At 40.8% G+C, this 23,083-nt stretch overlaps 1 protein-coding gene across 1 annotated transcript in view; it reads right to left on the bottom strand.

Moving 5' to 3' along the window:
* Positions 1-11,221, bottom strand: part of LOC136848622 (eukaryotic initiation factor 4A-I-like) — a 37,278-nt gene extending 26,057 nt beyond the window's left edge. The window contains exons 1-3 of the mRNA XM_067121018.1: positions 10,966-11,221; positions 3,249-3,357; positions 1,602-1,859 (exon numbers count right to left, since the gene is read on the bottom strand). Of these exons, the coding sequence (XP_066977119.1) occupies positions 1,602-1,859; positions 3,249-3,357; positions 10,966-10,991 (393 nt within the window). The 5' untranslated portion in view covers positions 10,992-11,221. The remainder of the gene's footprint in view (positions 1-1,601; positions 1,860-3,248; positions 3,358-10,965) is intronic.
* Positions 11,222-23,083: the final 11,862 nt, after the last annotated feature.

Below are 23,083 nucleotides of genomic sequence, written 5' to 3'. Positions count from 1 at the left end.
GACATCCAGGATTGTGCAAATTACAGAAGACTGAATATATAAGGTTCAATGAAGATTAAGACTCCGAGAATGGTATAGGGACAAGGTTGGACAAGGAGAAAAACTTAGGTATCTTGGTTCCAAAGTAGCTGGTGATGGAAATTTGGATGTAGAAATTACACATAAGAGTGCAAGGCTGAATGGAAAAATTGGAGAAAGAGGTCAGGTTTCTTGCATGACTACAGAATCAACTTCAAAGAGTACAAGACAGTAGTGAGAGACAGCTTTGATATATGGCGCTGGAACAAGGCCGGTAAAGAGTTTAAGAGAAGAAATTGGATGCGGTAGAGATGAAAATGCTTAGATGGATGTGTGGTGTGACAAAAATGGACAGGATCAAGAATGAAAGATTAAGAGGAACTACTAAAGTTGTAGAACTACCAAAGACGACCCAGGAAAGAAGACTGCAGGGGTATGGCCTTGTGATGAGAAGGGATGAGACGTAAGTAGGGAGGAGGGTGATGCAGATAAGGGTGCCTGGTGGGAGAGCAAGGCAAAGGTGGATGCATGTAGTTAAAGACGATCTGAGAGACAAACAATTGTCCGAGGATGGTGTGTTTGAATGAGCCAGGTGGAGGAAAGCTGTCAGAAACATCGACCCGACACAGAAGTGGGAAAAAATGCAGAGAGATGATTCAACCTATATAAAAGTCATTTTGGGGGGATTTTTATACCACAGTTGTTGTTGTTGTGGTTCCCCAGACTCTGTTATGCCAGGAAGCCTGCACTGCACAAGAAGGACACCACGCATACTGGATCTGACCATAACTGTGTGGTAGTGTGGATGTTGTGTTGTTGTCTAAGGGCTGCCAAGTTAGGGCAATCTACTAAGAGATGTGTAATTGTGTGGGGACTAACTTGGCAGAGTGGACATATGTCTGTCTGGGTGTTGTCTATGCGGTGTTTGTAGGTGTTTAGTGATTGGTGATGACCACAGCGAAGTCGAGTCAGGTGTACTCTCTCCAATCTTGAGAGCTGTGTTTCTGTGCTGCTTATGTTGGGTGGGGGTGCGAGTATTTTGTTGTTGGGAAGGTTATTAAGTGCTTGTCTGGTGAGGTGAGTATGGATGTGCTTTTTGTTTTGTGTGATGTTTGTGGGTGGTGGTATAGAATTCAAGATATTTGTATGTGGGTGGTGGTATAGAATTCAAGATATTTGTATAGTGTCTGTGTGGTGTAATCGCTATTTGCCTGTGTGTTGGAATATACCACAGTGGAGAAAAATTATTCAACTGCAAATTGAAAAAATTGTGCAGTCTACCTTGAAAATTGTCAGAGCCATGCATCTTTAAACAAAAAAAGTATAAACATTTTTACGCTTACCGTAGTCACTGCACTTTCCACCGATGTAATTGTTTTTAAGTGTCATAAGCAAATGGGTTAAAAGCAAAATATACACAAATTAAAAAGCTACCTTTGAAACACACAACAATGGGCCATCCATACTGTCTTGACTTTGCAGTTTATGCAAACATAGCACATGGTATTCTATATAATTATAAAAGCTGAAAATATAATTCCCAAAATGTGAAGATATTTCTGTAAAGAATATAAAAATCTTACCTGCTGAGCTAATTCTCTAGTCGGAGCAAGAATGAGGGCTTGAGTTTCGGGAGATTTAGTGTCTATCCGTTGTAAAATAGCCACAGAGAAAGTAGCAGTCTTGCCCGTACCAGACTGAGCTTGAGCAATTGCATCATGCCCTTTGATGCATGGCATAATAGCCCTCTGCTGAATAGCTGAAGGTTTTTCAAAGCCATAAGCATAAATACCTCGCAATAAGGACTCGTTCAAGTTCATATCATCAAAACTAGTTGCAACCTGAAAGGAGAGGGTTATCTTTTAGAGTACTGTACAATCAAACTTACTAAATTTATCATTTTACAAAACATAAGTATATGAAAAAAATTATAGTCACTGTTTCTAACTTACTGTTAGCCAACTTACAACACATAAATAGCTCAAGCAGTAAGTTACAACTGCTTTAGCATTTTTTGCTCTCTTAAAAGACATATTACATTTAAGAGTATTAGTAAAATGCAAAAGAGTATTATAAAAATGCAAGTATACATGTCAGTCAACACCCAATATTGGTCAGCTAAAGGGACATACATAATTATTATTTCTATCTTCTATGGTGTACAGACTAAGCAGAAAGCACTTTTACTATAGTTTTCAGCAGAATTTACTTTTACTGTAGTTTTCAGTACTCTTACTTTTACTGTAGTTTTCAGTACTCAATCTTCAAAATAAATCTTTAATATGTTACACAATGGTGTTACCCACAATGGGCTGACATAGTCCAAAAACTACCACACATGAACGACAGCACTAACAGTCATGGGAATCCACGTACTGTACTTCTGACTTAAAAAAATTATTTTGGTAGGGACTTCTCTGACAAATTGTTACAGTGTTTTTCTGACTTTCTGCACTTAACATATAAGGCCTTACACATACCAAACATTACAACTACTGGTGTCCTCTCCATGGAAGATAATCCCAGTGAGATTATCTTTTATACACCAATCATGTTGGGATCTAAAGTTTGAATTGAATTAAGGGTATTAGATTTCTAAATAGCACATTTTACCAACAGTAGCTATCCTGTCTTTGGATATGTGAATCCAATTCGTTTCCATTCTTAACAGAAGCTTCACCCTCTCCCACACGAGCTCAAAATACTGCTCCCACAACAACAACTGGCTATCTAAGCATATAAGGCATCTTTCAAAGGGAGGTGTTACTGGCCTGGGGCATAGTTTGCATATATCCAAAGTGCTTGCAAACAATTTAAGATGGTAAAACACCCTAAATGCTACATTCTCATAAATCAAAGACAAATAAGGCTCAACATATCCAAAGGAAGTTCATCCAACTAAAAATGAGATTGTGGATGCCAGAAAAACAGAAGTGTCAAATACCTACTTCTTTAATCCTAATACAAGTCAGCTAACAAACAACTTCAAGTATATTGTGAAAAAATTGAATAACCATTTTCAGCAATCTTATTATATACTCCTGTCATACAGAATAAAATTTCAATAACTAAGACTTGGGTAACGTTTTAATTTTCTGTAAAATGCTAACATTCTTATATATAGCATATACAGTATATATATAGTCACCTATGAGGTGCATGCTTAAACAGTATGAATGTTTTTTCTCTTATAAAGATAAAAACGCCAAATTAAACAATTTACTCTTTACCTCTGTCCAGGTAGATTCGATGATTCCATCGACATCCATACCGGCTGGGCCATCATAGTCCTTATCATTTCCGCTCCCGGTGTTTCCACCGGAACCCCAATCCTCATCTCTGGAAAGAACAGGCCATTAAGATACAAGGCATTCAATTGTTTCAACAGTTGAAAACTACCATAAATTTATTCATGGGCATAAGAATTTACACTTATCTTGCATACTACCAGTCTTTGGGTCTGTATATGTGTTACAGGAGACTATTACAGAAACGATAATTGAGACTTTCGCAAAGAGTGAGACACATGGTCTTATGAAAATGAGTCAGAACATTCGAGAGAGGAAATGAGCAGTGTTGATCAAACACTAAGAAAAAACAAAAATTTTAACAACTGTTCTGAGGCAGTTGATTACAAGCAACCTCCGCAGTCTAGAGCACACAGGGAAAGGTGAGAGGTTAAGATAAACACTCTACAGCTAACTGCTGTGGCAGGTGTGAGAATGGTGAAGAGAAAAGGGTGAGGATAAAAAGGCAAATGGTGTAACATGTTAAGGAGGTTGAAGTGACGTAGTTGACATGCCTTGAGAACTGTGATGTAATTATGATGTAAACATGGTCTCTGACCAAATACTATAAAAGGAGGAAGAGAGGAGAAGAACAGCAGCATCAGTAGTGATACACTGGGCGAGGGGGCATGTTAAAGGTATGGAAAGTAATCCACTATTGATGTATACAGGACTCAGAAATTTTCACCTCTCTCTGATTTACTCTATTTTTTCAAGTCAATGTTCTGGGACTTACTTTATTTTATTCTCGAGCCTCAGTGACTGCAGTGAAGCAGCTTATTCTTAGTAGTTGAAAACTATATATACTCCAAGAGAAAAACTACTAAATTCAGCTGATTGACCTTGAAGATCACACTGTCATCTGATATAAGATTATTTGTTCCTAAGAAATGCTCTCGGCTCATGTTACCTTAGACTTTACTCTCTATCTACAAAAGAGGTTAAGTAACTTTGTGCGAACTTCAGTGGGATATAAGAGAAAAGTTGAGTCGTACCAGCAATAGTGAGAGAAAGCAACAGTAGAGAAAGAAGTTATGAAGAGACTCCATAGTATTCATCATTACAGCAGAGAATGAAAGACCCTACTGAGCCTCTCTCCAGAGGAAGGTCATTTGTCAGTTGGCCAACTAAAGAGTCTAATCACAGAATAACAGCCTTCACATCCTCCAGTGTGTGGTTCCTCCACTGGCATAAAAGCAGTCAGGGAAGAGTTTGGTCCATCTGCTTCAAACAAAGGAACTCCCTGATCTGCAGATTAGGTTGTTCACCTATAAAACACCACGAGCCAGCTACAGTAATCAAGGAAACCAGACTGAAGGTCATGCCTCAGGACCATTTGCTAAGAAAAGTTTTGTAGACTCAGCTGTCAGCAGATACAAAGCAAAAGTTAACTCCCCAAGGCTATTAAGCTCATGACTGGGCAAACTCACCTCAAAGCACTGCCCCAGCCCTGCTGGCAGTTTCCAAAAAAAGACCCTCTGGACCCACCACACCCCCTGAGGCAGAGTTGCACCCTTACCAGGAAGAAAGGGTGTCACACCAGCTCTCTCTTCTGACCCATTCCTGATCTAAGACAAACCAGACAAGCCTCTACCTGGATAAGGCAAGAGACCCAGCAGTTACTATTGGAACGGAGTTCAGCCTTTAATGCTGCTGCTTGCCTCTTCTAAACTCAGCAGCCACCAAGCCATTAGGGAAAAGAGACAGGCGCACACCTCCAGTCCCTTGCACTTGTGCGGTAAACCAAGCACACAAAAGGTGGTATGAGATCAAACGGCATCTCTCCCACAAGTGGCAGTGTTCTGGCTACATTGTTTTTGAAAAACTCCTTAGAGGCATGGGGAAGGGTTGTCTTCAAGCTACTTCAGGCACCATATCAGATGAGCATGCACACAGCAAGCAAAAGGTGTAGGCTTGTCCATGTGTGAACTGAAGAGTTCATGGGATGACTAGGTAATAGTAGTTCTCATGTCAAAGTGAGAAGACATAAAGGTGCCATGCCAGAATTAAGGTCATCTTATGATTGTAATCATCCACCCTGCTCTCCTCAAAAAAAAAAAAAAAAAAAAAGGGGGGGGGGATGCAAGAGCAGTCCATCTGACTTATTACATGAGGCTTCAGATTTCCCCTATTTCTTCTGCCTATGTGGCAGAAGTGTCTAGTGATGAGGAGGATGACAAGGGGATCAATGATGAAGTGGAAGAATGCTAAGAGCTCTCCCCTTTCTTCTCATGAGTCTTTGCTTGCCTCCCCTGCCAAAGGGCTTTAAGACAATGATACACCCAATGGAGGATCTATTACTACAACAGGAGGATCCTGAATCTGCTGCCAAGAAGGCCATACCTTCCTGATAGTCTCTCCCTAGGCCTCCAGGGTGAGGTTGTTCATCAGTCCAGACTAACTTCAACTATTACATGAATTTACGCCAAAGGCCAAGTGCTGGGACCTACAAGGCCATTCAGAGCTGAAACGGAAACTTAACGAGTAAAAAGATTTGAAACGTGCAACAGGAGGAAAACCTCACAGTTGCACTATGAATCAATTGTTAGGAGAGGGGAGGGGAAAGTAAGACAGAAAACAAGAATATGAACAGAAGTACAGTATAAGGAATGAAAAGGGGCTGCACAGCTAGGGGCCAAAAGGATGCTGCAAAGAACTGTAAGTAATGCCTACAGTACACCGCACGAGGAGCACTGACAGCACTAACCCCCTAAAAGGGGACAGACTGGCTATTCCAACTACAGGGGGAATAATCTCACCATTCTCTGGCACACAGAACATCCTCTAGCACGCCAAGGGTGGGGAAAGAAGATCACTTGATCTGCTGGATACCAAGGAACCTTCTGAAACACAGACAGACTGTTTGCCTGGTCCAAAACTCCATGAGTTAAATTGTGACTACTACAACTTGTATGATTTATCTCACTCCAGCTGCACACCCAAGGGTGACCTCAATCTACAAGATTGGGACCAGATAGGGCACAGGAATGTCCTTCCCAAGATCAATGCTTCACTGGGATTCTAACACAGAGAACCCTTGGTCTCTGTGTTAGAATCCCAGCAACCAGAATTGGAATGATGCTTTGAGATTAAAAGTGAAGCATTGATCTTGGGAAGGAAATTCCTGTGCCCTATCTGGTCCCAATCTTGTAGATTGAGGTCACCAATCCTAACCCCAGAAGCAAAAGAAGGATCCTCTCATGATCAGTTCCACTGGTACCTATCAACAAACCAGAAGCTGAGAATGATCCGTAAACAGGTTATCCCTCTTGTTAAGACTGCTAAGATCAGCAAAAGTAACTAGCAGAGGCCACATGAGAACAGACATAATCACTTTCGTGTAACTCTAGGGTTCAAGGAGAACTAAGAACTGAACAAGATGCTGCATGAGCACATGCACGAAGATCATTGCTATACCCATAGGCCTTGCATAGCAGCAACTTGTCACGTCATTGCTATACCTATAGGCCTTGCATAGCAGCACCTTGTCACAGAAACCCCAACTGCAAGTTTATATCTATCAGGAGACCACCCATGCCAAACAAGAAGGTAGAACTGACTTTACCCATATGCTTTGGCTGAAGCATGTGGGTAGGGGTCTGGGGCATGCCTCCATTCCAAGTCACCAAAAAACTTGACATACCAAACACACACAGGAGCCTCTTGATGTCAAAACTACCTATAGTAGACATACAACCTCCAGGTGAAAGAACATCTCCACTGACTGTAGGAGGGGGGAAATGCCTTCACTTCAAGTCCAGCAGGATCTCATGTGAGAGGGCAGTTGAAAATGTGGGAAGCAGACAATGAAAGATCACCACCCATGTTTGATGCCCACCCACTGGAAAGAGGTCAACAGGATTCAGCTCCTTTGCAAATGCAGCAACAATATACAGCAGCTATACAGTCTTAGCAAATGATAAGCAGTCCAGGGAACACGGCAAAAATATGGGTTTCCCAGATTAAAGAAAGGGCCACATTCATATGTATCTAGTTAAGCATCATCCCTAGTGCACCCCACATGGTAGGGGGTGAATGGTAGCGAAGCATGCACAATTGTACTGGTCCTGAGAAAAGACCAGCATTCACTTGTAACGAGGATCCCCACTCACATGTAACAGTTAGCATATTAAGGAGGATTAAAAACAAGGCAAAAAACTCAAGTAACGCAAACTGGGATCAAAACTTCAACTTAGTAGTCTGCAGGTGAGCAGCATGATGTCCTCCTCAATGGTGGCTGAAGATAAGTGCTCAGTGATGGTGAGCGAGGGTTTCCCACAATCACCCTCCTCCTTCTACTAGTCAACTATGATGTTACAAAGTTCTACCAATCAATTCTTTATTGTAAGTGAATTCAAGTGGCCACTGAAGCCCAGACACACTAGCAAAATTCAAATTTGGGAAGAATGCAAAGCAAAAGAATCACGATATACTTCGGGGGGTCCATTGAGGCAAAGTCCCATCACATCAACCACTAGGTCATAGCATCTGCTGCTAGGTTAGGTTGAGGTAAGCCTAATTATGTCATATTCCCTCTGAAATGCCTACTGGGCCTAAAGTAGCCCTGACCCCTCACTCTGTACTTGCTCCTCAAATAAATTTTTACTTTCCCTATTGCAAGATAACTTCAGAACTCCATGTGCTTAGGTTTCATTACATAATAAGGTCTGTGAAATTTTACAAATACTGCACTGAGTGAAATAAGCAGCTGAAAAGTGGTTCTTCAGTTAGTTCGTGCTGCGTTTCGAATTATTTAGTTTAAATAAATGGAACTGCTTTGCTGACTCAATTCCCATGAACTGTCATTTACCATCTGGAACTGTGGCATATACTGATCAAGGTGTTACATGATGTTTAAATGGCAGATGAATCATCATATCACTGCATTATTTTATGGCACACCAGGTTCTAGATATAAGGGTCCAGGGACAAAGCACCCAGGGAAACATTCGACACTACATCATGTTTGGATACATCCCAGTATTTTACTTGGATTTATATACTTCCTAAAACCATAAGGAGGTTAAATTATAATTAACAATTGTTTAGTACTTAACACTAGCCCTTTAGCGTTTATTAAATTTATAAATTTTTTACTAAAAAAAATACAGAAACAGTTGTATATAATACAACTGATGGGATAATTTGAGAAATTTACCACTTTTTTTATGTTTTTACATTCATACCCACTGTACTATATACACCACTTACTATATTCATAGCCTAGTCAATATGTTTTGTGGCCTACTTCTTTGCATTTACTTTCTTACACAAATTCTCACTACCAGCTTTAATACCAGCTCTCAATATTGGAATCTGTTTCTGTACTTGGGCTGAGTCTACTTATTATGCATAACAGAAAATTCATGCTGAAATCTACCACAAATTTACCATAAACACGTTATTTTGTCTGGGGTTTATGCTTCAACATTCATACCTGCAGGGCTGGTAGGCTACTAAACACAGCATTCAAGCAAGTAGGACCAGTAATATAATAAAAATTTACCCAACCTCTTCTCCATTGGGGCTTCCTCTGTTATTACAACAGGGAGGATGTGTTTTAGGTTGAGCACTGCAACTGTTAAAATTTGAAGTGAAATATTGGAAATGTGCACTTCCAAGCTGAAATTATGACAACTTACATATATTTTCACAAAAAATAACCTAGGCCTACTTCATTCACCTATGGAGATCAAATATACGAAAAACACTACATGTAGGAAGTAGGCTACAGCCTAGCCTACTTTGAATATCTGTATTCAACATGATGCATATTTCATGCAGAAACTGATTTTGACTTATAACCTAAGCTAGTAATCTGGTTCCCAACACCATATGTAGACAGTTGGCTAGTCTTTCATTGTTAGGTAATTCTAAGTTAGAACTCTGCACATAGATAATTGTTTAATAATGAAATTTTTTGTCTGATCCATAGAGAAAAGGTAGTAAATAAAGCAGCATAGGCGAGATTACTTGGAAAATTTATCAAAATAATGTGAGAAATGACATTTTTTCTGCCAAAAAAAAGAAATAACTCACCAAGACAAAATGTTTTGTACCAAACCAAAAGATTAAAAACTTCTCACATTATTTCCATAAATTTCTCGAGTTATCCCACCTACACTGCATAACTATAGGCTACACTTATGTTGCCTAGTGTTCAGTCAAAAAAAAATTTCAAAAATAAACACTACCCACCGTGCATTGCTTTCCTTAGAATTAACCACAGTAATTTACATTTTAAAAAAATCCCACCAGACACTTGGCTAAGTTACTGGATCATATGTGGGGTCAAGGATGGGATTTTGTATGGCAGCCTACCCTAATAGGAAACTCCTGTCCCTTTGTTTACTTACATAATGCTCAGGGTACACTATGCCTAAATAAATCGGTTTTGTACTTCTTTCTGATGGAGATAACCAGTAATTCTCCTCACCAAAAGTAACCTATCCCTTTCTTTGTTATCCTCTCGAAGGGCATCACAAAGAAAGTACACTATAACAAAGGGGTTCACGGTCGTCCTGGGGTTATTCCACAGAATCTCCCGACGTTTCGTGTATTCAAGCAAAGTAAAGCACAGCACCACGTTTGCTTGCTTGCCCCTAGGGTAATCCTACAGTTTAGGGGTGCAAATTCACTCCATTACGTAAAGTCAAGGTCAGGCCACAGATTTATCAAATATTCATTGAATCATCGAAAACAATGAAAAAATGGGTAGTTTACCCCACTAACAGAAGCAGAATTGTAATAAAAACCAAGGGAAATAAGGGGGAACGTAAACAAAAACATGTCTTACGGGTAAAAGGACCCACAGAATTTTAGGAAAATCTTAAATCTCTGCTTTTGCGAGCAGATAAACCGCTCATTCTTGCGTGAGGTGCAGAGCTTTTTTCCTTTTTTATAGTCTCTGCTTTCGTAAGATCAGCTGATTTTTTTTTTTTTTGGCACATATACCTACTTGTTTGCTTATCTGTCGAAAGAAACTGAAAATATAAAAGAAACCTTAGACACACTAAAGGAAGCAATAAATTTGGACCCCTAAAATGTAAAATTACCGAACATTAAATGCCTCAGCTGCACGAGCTTCCCTCCCTAAAAGCGGTGCGCTTCATCTAGGCCTCGTTCCTAGAACAAAAAAAAAAACCTACCGTGACGTTTAATAGTGAACAAATGGACTTCGGCTAGGCTAAATAAGGTCAGCAAGCAGTCTAAGCGACGTGCATCCACGAAGCTAGGTCAAGGGTACTACGAGGCTTCGAGGAGAAGACAGACATGGTCCGGAAGGCCTCCTCGGCCTGAGACTACGACAGCAGCAGCCCTCTTGGGGGCCGTCGAACAATAAAACTCGAATATAAACAATGAATTTTTCGATTTTTGTGGCTACACTTCCGTTTGCCCATTCATGGAGACTGCGGGTGGCGTACTTTTCCAAATCTAACCATCACCGAACATTCCTGGTTTGGCATTCGGCTACTACTGACCTACTACTGGCCGCCATTATATACGGCCACTGCCCACCTAGTTTCATTTATAGAATTCCGCTTCAGCTGGGGCACTTGGCGTACTTCCTTTGCATTAATGGCACGGCACACTACTTACGTTTAATAAAATAATTCAACATGGAACCCCTATTCACTGAAACAGGACTAAAGGCACTCACTTTTGTTGATCGTACTTATCAGACATCTTTGAGCGAAAGAGAGTCCTTTCAAAGGACGGTCCATGTGTTCCCAACACCAAAGTATTGCTGCGCTGAGGTTTTGGGCCAAATTAGATTGACATTGATCATTAAAACAGTTTATAATTATTTATTTATACGTAAAATGATAAAAATTTGTATAATATAAATAAATTTTCATATAAAAAGACAATATTAAACTAGAACTACTTTCTTTACGCAATCCCAATATGGAGGTGATGTCGTCATCGTAAAGGCCATGTGCGGGTTATTTAAATGGCCTGTATTTTCCACTATTCCATTCACTCTTCATTGTCCCATTATGTATTCTGATACTATAACCGTAATTTATTTACCTGTATATCATTTTCCTTTTCAGAGTGAGACTTTCTTTAATGTAATGTCTTTATGTGTCAGTCCATGAATTGATCGTCTACAAACTCTTGACACATAAAAGTTATCGGTTTTGATGTACACGTATGTAAAGAACGAACCTGTCGTCCATCAGTTTTTTTTTTTTAAGCTTACGCGTAACAGAATGGTCGTGTCTTGGAGAGCAAAAATGCCAAAAGAGGGAAGTATGCATGGTCAGAAGCAGTTGAAAATAATGGTAATTAAGTAATTACAGATTCATTGATAACAGTTGAGAAATGAGTGATAAGTAAGTAATGTGCTTTAAAGTACCATTACAGATGCACTTAAATCTACGAGCATCAAGATACATATCATGCTAATAAATTAATGCTTGTCCACATCTTTATAGTAAAAAAGAATGAATAATGACATACCTATGGCACTGGGCAGTGAGACTATGATGCACTCGTAATAAACCACTAACTACACAGAGCTGGATGTCATAGCTAAAAGATCATAGATGAAATAAAGCCTTGGAATGTGGCAGACTGAATTATTTTTGGCTACAATTTTACACGCAATGCCCATTGTTGAAAAACCAATTGTCTGCGAATTTTTGAAAGGTAACCACGTCACTTTTGTGTAAGAGTTAATTCAAAACATAATATCTGGAAATAATACGAAGAAATAAAATCCAGCGAAACGAGTGATTTCAGTAGATTTTTTAACTATTAATTCGTTGAATTATAAATTTACAGAAAGGTCTAGTATGGTCTCGCTCTCTCTCCCAAGAGAGAGCATGTACGCGTCCTAAAAATACCTTTTAGCACAAATAGCAAATTTCTCTTCTGATGTTTTTACACATTCTTACTCACAGTATAGGCTTTTTATCTGGTCCCACTCCTCCCAGGGAACCGGGTGGGACCTGAGCATTTATTTGTCAAACGAGCACATATGCAGATATATCAGAAGAATCAAATGGCGTAGTGCGTATAGTCCATATTAGTTGTCAGATCCACACTACCACATCATCGTAAAATAAATCTTTCAATCTTTATTGAAAGATCTGATATTTTAATCCTCCTAATATCAAGTGGGAATAGATTGTATTATCTAGGGGTTGAATGCTTGAAGGCTCAACAACGAACACTCGAAGTGCATCTTGGCTCAGACATCTTGAAAACTCTGCAGACACTAGAGTAAACATCATTCGTTGGTTGTGTCATGTACTGCAGAGCTCTCAAATACATTGGGCAGCTAGTCTTGATAGCCTGATGGGTCATACCAAGGAGGTTACACTATCTAATCTCCTTACCCATACCCCACCATGCTGTCACAGACAGCCTGTGCATTTCAAACAATACAGAATGAATATCCTGTCCCGAGGTGTCGCCACCTTTTATCAATCTTGCAGCTGTATTTAGTAGATTTTGCAGTCGCTTAAGTTGTATCATACGTAGATCAGGACAGAAGAGTTGCAATATTTTACTCTATAACTGACCCACTAGTCATTCACGATACAATAAACGCTCACCAACACTCATAAAACAACAAACACTCACTAAATATTCACTGTACCCCAAACACTCAGTAAACAGTCACTTAATCCTAAACATTCATTAAACACTAAACACTCACTAAGCATTCACTAAGCACTCACTATACAATTAACATTCACTAAGTACTCACTATACACTAAACACTCACTAAACCCTAAATACTCATTAAACACTAAATACTCACTAAACCCCAAATGCTCATTAAATCCCTAAACACTCATTAAACACTTAATAGATAATGAGCATCTACTAATCACTCGTTAAACACTCACTAAACACTTACACACTAAACACTAATTTTCACAAGACATTCACTAAACACTCACTAAACATTCACTAAATCCTAAACACTCACTATACATTCACCAAATACCTATACACTAAACATACACTGACTACTTTCACGCTAAACATTCACTAAGCACTAACATTCACTAAACCCTAAGCAATCACTAAACACACACTAAACATTCACAAAACATTCATTAACCTTAAACATTCACTAAACATTTACCGAATACGTACAGAGTAAACATTCACTGAATACTTGCACATTAAACATTCACTAAACACTAACATGCACTAAACCTTCACTAAAATCTAAACACTTGCTAAACACTTACACAATAAACATTCACTAAACCCTAAAAACTCACTAAACATTCACTAACATTCACTAAACCCTAAACTAAACATTCACCAAACACTTACTCATAAACATTCTCTAAACACTTACTAAACCTTAAACATTCGCTAAACACTTACTCATTAAACATTAACAATAAAAATAAAACAGAATCGCACGAAACCACTGTTCAATTTGCGGGTTACCAGACCTTTAAAGATGCCCGCAATGCTTTGCAGCATGCCATGGTGGAAGACCACCGAACCACGTAGTACTGATATAGAGATCGCAACTCCAGGTATGTCCCAAGTGGATATTGTCCGGATCATTCTTGCCATCCCTGGGGTGACAGTAAGGAATCCGGGAATTCCAAAGGCTTCTGGGAATTTTGGAGGTTCCTCGAGCTTCCGAAGGCTTCAAGACAATCTCCAGGCTCTGTAGCCTTTGGATTTCTTGCACAATATTAAAGAACAGAGTTTTATTGAGAAGAAATCAGAGACGAAAGGCCTCGAAGATTTCTTTGAGAAGCCTACGGTTTTGGAGATGAGTAAGCCTACGTTCTTGGAGATGAATTCCAGAGGCTTCTGGAACTTCTGAAGGCTTCAAAACGATCTCCAGGCCCTGATGCCCTTGGAAAAGCCCATTGGATTCTCCAGGAATGCTTCAGGAGCTGACCACTGCTTCAAAGGATCCTGAAGCCGTGAAGAAATCTTGAAGAATATCCAGAAGCCTTTTCTCGTCATCGAGGGATATCTGTATATATCAGTAAGAGGGAATCCCACAAGATAAAAGAAGATGACTCGTTAAAGCAAAGAAACTGCTTATGTGTCAGAAAAAGAATTCTAAGTAATGGTTAACACGATGTTAAAATGATCTAAAACCTTCCGGATTTTCCTTGAAGACATTTTGGAATCCTTCAGTCTTCAGCTCCTGAAAGAACGAGAGAAATGCCAGTCGCACATGCGCCGAACTCCAAAGTCTCCAGGAACAATCTCCGAGATGCTTCAAATCGTCTGGAAGCCCTCAGAGAGAGCAAGTGTCATATTTGAAAAGCTGGGTAAGAGAAAGCAAAGAGTATGGTGAGGGGAAGGGTCCGACCCAGAGGCTGCTTCCTCGGAGGAAGGCAGGTATCCTGCCAGGCTGGGGAAGTGGGCCTGGAGAGGGCCCAAGCCCCTCAAGGATCGGCCCCAAAAGCCCCCAAGGCTCGCCCTATTCTTGAGGGCAGCCTTGAAGGGAAGGGTCCGACCCAGAGGCTGCTTCCTCGGAGGAAGGCAGGTATCCTGCCAGGCTGGGGAAGCGGGACTGGAGAGGGGCCAAGATCTTCAAGGGCCATTCTCTTGAGGGCAGTCTTGAAGGGAAGGGTCCAACCCAGAGACTGCTTCCTCGGAGGAAGGCAGGTATCCTACCAGGCCGGGGAAGCAGGCCTGGAAAGGGCCCAAGAACTTCAAGGATGAGGCCCAAAAGCCTCCAAAGAATGAATAACGACGTACCTATGGCACTGGGCAGAGAGTATGTGAAGTTCCATGTTGAACGGGTCGGTACAGTTCTCGGCTAGCACTCTGCTGGGCCTGTGTTCGAGTCCCCAGCCAGCCAATGAAGAATTGGAGGAATTTATTTCTGGTGATAGGAATTTATTTCTCGGTACAATGTGGTCCGGATTCCGCAATAAGCTGTAGGTCCCGTTACTAGGTAACCAGTTGGTTCTTAGCCACGTAAAATAAGTCTAATCCTTCGGGCCAGCCCTAGGAGAGCTGTTAATCAGCTCAGTGGTCTGGTTAAATTAAGGTATACTTAACTTACAGAGACTATGTGGCACTTGTACTAAACAAGTAACTTCACAGAGCTGAATGTGATAGCTGAAGATCGTAAATGAAATAAAGCCTTGGAATGTGGCAGACTGAATTATTTTTGGCGACAATTTTACACGAGATGACCATTATTGAAAAACCAATTGTCTTCGAATTTTTGAAAGGTAACCACGTCACTTTTGTGCAAGAGCTAATTCGAAACATAATATCTGGAAATATTACGAAGGAACAAAATCCAGTGAAACGAGTGATTTCAGTAGATTTTTTTAACTATTATTTCGTCGAATTATGAATTTACAGAAAGGTCCAACATGTTCATCTGCCTGCAAATTCACTTTGGGAGCAGTAAAGGGAATTTTTTGCTGGACTCGCTCTCTCTCCCGAGAGAGAGCAGGTACACGTCCTAAAAATCCTTTTTTGCACAGAATAGCATATTTCTCTTTTGATGTTTTTACACATTCTTACTTACAGTATAGGCCTTTTATATGTTCCAACTCTGCCCAGGGTAGCGGGTGGGACCTGAATATGTATTTGTCAAATGCGCACATACTCGTATGCAGATATATCAGAAGAATCAAATGGCGTACTGTGTAGTCCATATTAATTGTCAGTTCCACACTACCATATCATCAGAAAATAAATCTTTCAATCTTTATTGAAAGATGTGTTATTTTTAATCCTTCTAATATCAAGTGGGAACAGATTGTATTATCTTGGGGTTGCCTATTTGAAGGCTCAGCAACGAACACTAGAAGTGCATCTTGGCTCAGACATCTTGAAACCTCTGCAGAAACTAGTGTCGACACCAAGTAATGCAGAGCTCTCAAATACTATGGAGAGCCAGTCTTGATAGCCTGATGGGTCATACCAAGGAGACTCTGAAGCCTTTGGAAAAGCCCATTGGATTCTCCAGGAATGCTTCAGGAGTTGAACACTGCTTCAAAGGATCCTGAAGTCGTGAAGAATTCTTCAAGAATACCCAGAAGCCTTCACTCGTCATCGGTGGATACCTATATATATCAGTAGGAGGGAATTCCATAAGATATAAGAAGACGACTCGTAAAAGTAAAGAAACTGCTTATTTGTCAGAAAAAGAACTCTTAAGTAATGGTTAACGCGATGTTAAAATGATCTAAAACCTTCCGGATTTTCCTTGAAGACATTTTGGAATCCTTCAGTCTCCAATTCCTGGAAGAGCGAGAGAAATGCCATTCGTGCATGCGCCGAACTCCAAAGTCTCCAGGAACGATCTCCGAGATGCTTCAAATCGTCTGGAAGCCATCAGAGAGAGCAAGTGTCATATTTGAAAAGCTGGGTAAGAGAAAGCAAAGAGTATGGTGAGGGGAAGGGTCCGACCCAGAGGCTACTTCCTCGGAGGAAGGCAGGTATCCTGCCAGGCTTGGGAAGTGGGCCTGGAGAGGGCCCAAGCCCCTCAAGGATGGGTCCCAAAAAGCCCCCAAGTCTGGCCCTTTTCTTGAGGGCAGCCTTGAAGGGAAGGGTCCGACAGAAAAAGTGCAATATTCCACTGTATAAATGACCCACTAGGCACTCACTATACACTAAACACTCACTAAACACTCATAAAACAATAACACTCGCTAAATACTCACTGTACCCCAAACAGTTAGTAAACATTCACTTAATCCTAAACATTCATTAAACACTAAACACTCACTAAGCATTCACTGAGCACTCACTATACACTAAACATTCACTTAGTACTCACTATATGCTAAACACTCACTAAACATTCACTAAGCACCCACTATACACTAAACACTCACTAAACCCTAAACACTCATTAAATTAAACACTAAATACTCACTAACCCCAAATGCACATTAAATCCCGTAACACTCATTAAACACTAAATAGACAATGAACATCCACTAATCACTCATTAAACATTCACTAAAAACTTACACACTAAACGCTAATTTTCACAAGACATTCACTAAACACTCACCAAAAATTCACTGAATACTAACTAAACAATCACTAAACATTAACATTCACAAATCATTCACTAAATCATAAACACTCTTTAAACATTCACTAAATACTTATACACTAAACAATTACTGAATACTTACACACTAAACATTCACTAAACACTAACATTCACAAAACATTCACTAAACCCTAAGCACTCACTAAACACACGCTAAACATTCACTAAACCCTAAACACTTACTAAACATTCACTAAACCCTAAACTTAGTAAACATTTACTGAATACGTACACAGTAAACATTCACTGAATACCTGCACACTAAACATTCATTAAACACTAACATGCACTAAACCTTCACTAAACCCTAAACACTTACTAAGCACTTACACAATAAACATTCACTAAACCCTAAGCAATTACTAAAAATTCACTATATACTTACACACTAAACATTAACTTTCACAAAAAATTCACTAAACCCTAAACTAAACATTCAACAAACACTTACTCATAAACATTCCCTAAACACTTACTTACTAAACCCTAAACATTCGCTAAACACTTACTCATTAAACTTTAACAATAACAACAAATCACAATCGCACTAAACCCCTGTTCAATTTGGGGGTTACCAGACGTTTAAAGATGCCTGCAAGGCTTTGCAGCGCACCATGGTGGAAGACCACCGAACTACGTATTACTGGTATAGAGATTGCAACTGCAGGTATATACCCTCTAAGTTCTAAGTGGATATTGCCTGGATCATTCTTGCTATCCCTGGGGTGACAGTAAGGAATCTGGGAATTCCGAAGGTTTCTGGGAATTTTGGAGGCTTCTCAGGCTTCCAAAGGCTTCAAGACAATCTCCAGGCTCTGTAGAATTTGGATTTCTTGTACAATACTAAAGAACAGAGTTTTATTGAAAAGAAATCAGAGACGAAAGGCTTCGAAGATTTTTTGGGGGGAAACTTAAGTTTTTGGAAATGAATAAGCCCACGTTCTTGGAGATGAATTCCAGAGGCTTCTGGGGCTTCTGAAGGCTTCAAAACGATCTCCAGCCCTGCAGCCTTTGGAAAAGCCCATTGGATTCTCCAGGAATGCTTCAGGAGCTGAACACTGCTTCAAAGGATCCTGAAGTCGTGAAGACGTCTACAAGAATACCCAGAAGCCCTCTCTCATCATCGGGGAATAGCTATATATATCAGTAAGAGGGAATTCCATTAGATAAAAGAAGATGACTCGTAAAAGAAAAGAAACTGCCTGTGTCAGAAAAAGAACTCTAAGTAATGGTTAACGAGACGTTAAAATGATCTAAAACTTTCCTTATTTTCCTTGAAGACATTTTGGAATCCTTCAGTCTCCAGCTCCTGCAAGAACGAGAGAAATGCCAGTCGCACATGCGCCGAGCTCCAAAGTCTTCAGGAACAATCTCCGAGATGCTTCAAATCGTCTGGAAGTCTTCAGAGAGAGAGCAAGTATCATATTTGAAAAGCTGGGTAAGAGAAAGCAAAGAGTATGGTAAGGGGAAGGGTCTGACCCAGAGGCTGCTTCCTCGGAGGAAGGCAGGTATCCTGCCAGGCTGGGGAAGTGGGCCTGGAGAGGGTCCAAGCCCCTCAAGGATGGGCCCTAAAGCCCCCAAGGATCGTCAGTCTCTTGCGGGCAGCCTTGAAGGGAAGGGTCCGATTCAGAGGCTGCTTCCTCGGAGGAAGGCAGGTATTCTGCTGGGCTGGGAAGCAGGCCTGGAGAGGGCCCAAGATCTTCAAAGATGAGGTCCAAAACCCCCCAAGGGTCGCCATTCTCTTGAGGGTAGCCTTGAAGGGAATGGTCCAACCCAGAGACTGCTTCCCCAGAGGAAGGCAGGTATCCTGCCAGACTGGTAAAGAGGGACAGGAGAGGGCCCAGAAACTTCAAGGATGAGACCCAACAGCCCCCAAGGTTCGCCATTCTATTGAGGGCAGCCTTAAAGGGAAGGGTCTGACATAGGCTACTTCCTCGAAGGAGGGCAGGTATCCTGCCAGGCTGGGGACGCAGGCCTGGAGAGGGCCAAAGAACTTCAAGGATGAGTCCCAAAAGCCCCAAAGAATGAATAATACCATACCTATGGCACTGGGCAGTGAGACTATGTGGCTCTTGTACTAAACAAGTAACTTCACAGAGCTGAATGTGATAGCTGAAGATTGTAAATGAAATAAAGCCTTGGAATGTGGCAGACTGAATTATTTTTGGCGACAATTTTACACGCAATGTCCATTGTTGAAAAACCAATTGTCTTCGAACTTTTTAAAGATAACCAAGTCACTTTTGTGTAAGAGTTAATTCGAGACATAATATCTAGAAATAATAAGAAGAAACAAAATCCAGTGAAACGAGTGATTTCAGTAGATTTTTTAACTATTAATTCGTCGAATTATAAATTGACAGAAAGGTCTCATACGGTCGTCTGCTGCAAATTCACTTTGGGAGCATTAAAGGGAAATTTTTTGCTGGGCTCGCTCTCTCTCCCGAAAGAGAGCATGTACACACTTCCTAAAAATCCTTTTTTTGCACAAAATATCTTATTTCTCTTTGATGTTTTTACACATTCTTATTTACAGTATAGGCTTTTTATTTGGTCACACTCCTCCCAGGGAAGCGGATAGGACCTGAGCATTTATTTGTCAAATGAGCACATATGTAGATATATCAGAAGAATCAAATGGCGTAGTGTGTAGTTCATATTAATTGTCAGGTCCACACTACCATATCATCAGAAAATAAATCTTTCAATCTTTATTGGATGATCTGATATTTTTAATCCTCCTAATGTCAAGTGGGAACAGATTGTATTATCTTGGAGTTGCATATTTGAAGGCTCAACAACGAACACTCGAAGTGCATCTTGGCTCAGACATCTTGAAACCTCTGCAGACATTAGTGTCGATATCATTCGTTAGTTGTGTCATGTATTGCAGAGCTCTTAAATACATTGGGCAGCTAGTCTTGATAGCCTGATGGGTCATACCAAGGAGGTTAGACTATCTAACCTCCTTAGTCATGGCCCACCATGCTGTCACATATAGCCAGTGCATTTCAAACAATAGAGAATGAATATCCTGTTCCGAGGTGTCGACACCTTTTGTCAATCTTGCAGCTTTATTTAGTAGGTGTTTCAGTCACTTGATTTGTATCATACGTAGATTATGACAGAAGAGTTGCAATATTCCACTGTATAAATGACCCACTAGGCACTCACTATACACTAAACACTCACTAAACACTCATAAGACAATAACACTCACTAAATATTCAGTGTACCCCAAACACTCGGTAAAAATTCGCTTAATCCTAAACATTCATTAAACACTAAACACTCACAAAGCATTCACTAAGCACTCACTATACACTAAACATTCACTAAGTACTCACTATACACTAAACACTCACTAAACATTCACTAAGCACTCATTATACACTAAACACTCATTAAACATTAAAATACTCACTAAACTCAAAAGCACATTAAATCCCTAAACACTCATTAAACACTAAACAGATAATGAACATCCACTAATCACTCATTAAACACTCACTAAACACTTACACACTAACCATTCACTAAACACTAAATTTCACAAGACATTCACTAAATACTCACTAAACATTCACTTAATACTTTATAAACATTCAATAAATCCTAAACACTCACTAAACATTCACTGAAATACTTATACACTAAACATTCACTGAATAATTAAACACTAAACATTCACAAAACATTCACTAAACCCTAAACACTCACTAAACACACACTAAACATTCACTAAATCATAAACACTCAGTAAACATTCACTGAATGCTTACACACTAAACATTCACTAAACACTAACATTCACAAATCATTCACTAAACCCTAAACACTCCCTAAACATTCACCAAACACTTTCACACTAAACATTCGCTAACATTCACAAAACATTCACTAAACCCTAAACTAAACATTCACTAAACACTTACTCATAAACATTCCCTAAACACTTACTCACTAAACCCTAAACATTCGCTAAACACTGACTCATTAAACATTAACGATAAAAAACAAATCACAATCACACTAAACCCCTTTTCAATTTGCAGGTTACCAGACCTTTAAAGATGCTCGCAAGGCTTTGCAGCGCCATGGTGGAAGACAACCGAACTACTTGGTACTGGTAGAGAGATCGGAACTCAAGGTATATACCCTCTATGTTCCAAGTGGATCTTGTCTGGATCATTCTTGCCATCCCCAGGGTGACAGCAAGGAATCTGGGAATTCCGAAGGTTTCTGGGAATGTCGGAGGTTTCTCTGGCTTCCGAAGGCTTCAGGACAATCTTCAGGCTCTGTAGCCTTTGGATTTCTTGCACAATACTAAAGAACAGAGTTTTATGTAGAAGAAATCGGAGATGAAAGGCTTCGATGAACAAGCCCACGTTCTTGGAGATGAATTCCGGAGGCTTCTGAAGGCTTCAAGACGATCTCCAGGCTCTGAAGCCTTTGGAAAAGCCCATTGGATTCTCCAGGAACGCTTCAGGAGCTGAACACTGCTTCAAAGGATCCTGAAGTCGTGAAGATTTCTTCAAGAACACACAGAAGCCTTCTCTCGTCATCGAGGATATCTATATATATCAGTAAGAGGGAATCCCATAAGATAAAAGAAGATGACTCGTTAAAGTAAAGAAACTGCTTATGTTAGAAAAAGAACTCTTAAGTAATGGTTAACACGATTTTAAAATGATCTAAAACCTTTGGAATTTTCCTTGAAGACATTTTGGAATCATTCGGTCTCCAGCTCCTGGAAGAACGAGAGAAATGCCATTCGCACATGCACCGAACTCCAAAGTCTCCAGGAACAATCTCCGAGAAGCTTCAAATCATCTGCAAGGCTTCAGAGTGAGCAAGAGTCATTTTTGAAAAGCTGGGTAAGAGAAAGCAAAGAGTATGGTGAGGGGAAGGGTCCGACCCAGAGGCTGCTTCCTCGGAGGAAGGCAGGTATCCTGCCAGGCTGGGGAAGCGGGCCTGGAGAGGACCCAAGCCCCTCAAGGATGGGTCCCAAAAGCCCCCAAGGATCGCCCTATTCTTGAGGGCAGCCTTGAAGGGAAGGGTCCGATCCAGAGGCTGCTTCCTCGGAGGAAGGCAGGTATTCTGCTGGGCTGGGGAAGTGGGCCTGGAGAGGGCCCAAGATCTTCAAGGATGAGGCCCAAAATTCCCCAAGGCTCGCCATTCTATTGAGGGCAGCCTTGAAGGGAAGGGTCCAACCCAGAGGCTGCTTCCTCGGAGGAAGGCAGGTATCCTGCCAGACTGGGGAAGCGGGACTGGAGAGGGCCCAAGAACTTCCAGGATGAGGCCCAAAAGCCCCCAAGGTTCGCCATTCTATTGAGGGCAGCCTTGAAGGGAAGGGTCCGACACAGAGGCTGCTTCCTCAGAGGAAGGCAGGTATCCTGCCAGACTGGGGAAGCGGGCCTGGAGAGGGCCCAAGAACTTCATGGATGATGCCCAAAAGCCCCCATGGCTCGCCATTCTCTTGAGAGTAGCCTTGAAGGGAAGGGTCCGACCCAGAGGCTGCTTCCTCAGAGGAAGGCAGGTATCCTGCCAGGCTGGGGAAGCGGGCCTGGAGAGGGCCCAAGAACTTCAAGGATGAAGCTCAAAAGCCCCCAAGGCTCGCCAGTCTCTCGAGTGAAGCCTTTAAGGGAAGGGTGCGACCCAGAGGTTGCTTCCTCAGAGATGGCAGGTATGCTGACAGGCTGGGGAAGCGAGACTGGAGAGGGCCCAAGAACTTCAAGGATGA

This window comes from Macrobrachium rosenbergii, chromosome 2, assembly GCF_040412425.1.
Source record: "Macrobrachium rosenbergii isolate ZJJX-2024 chromosome 2, ASM4041242v1, whole genome shotgun sequence".
NCBI classification, from domain to species: Eukaryota; Metazoa; Arthropoda; class Malacostraca; order Decapoda; family Palaemonidae; genus Macrobrachium; species Macrobrachium rosenbergii.
This window is presented reverse-complemented; position numbering and strand designations above follow the sequence as displayed.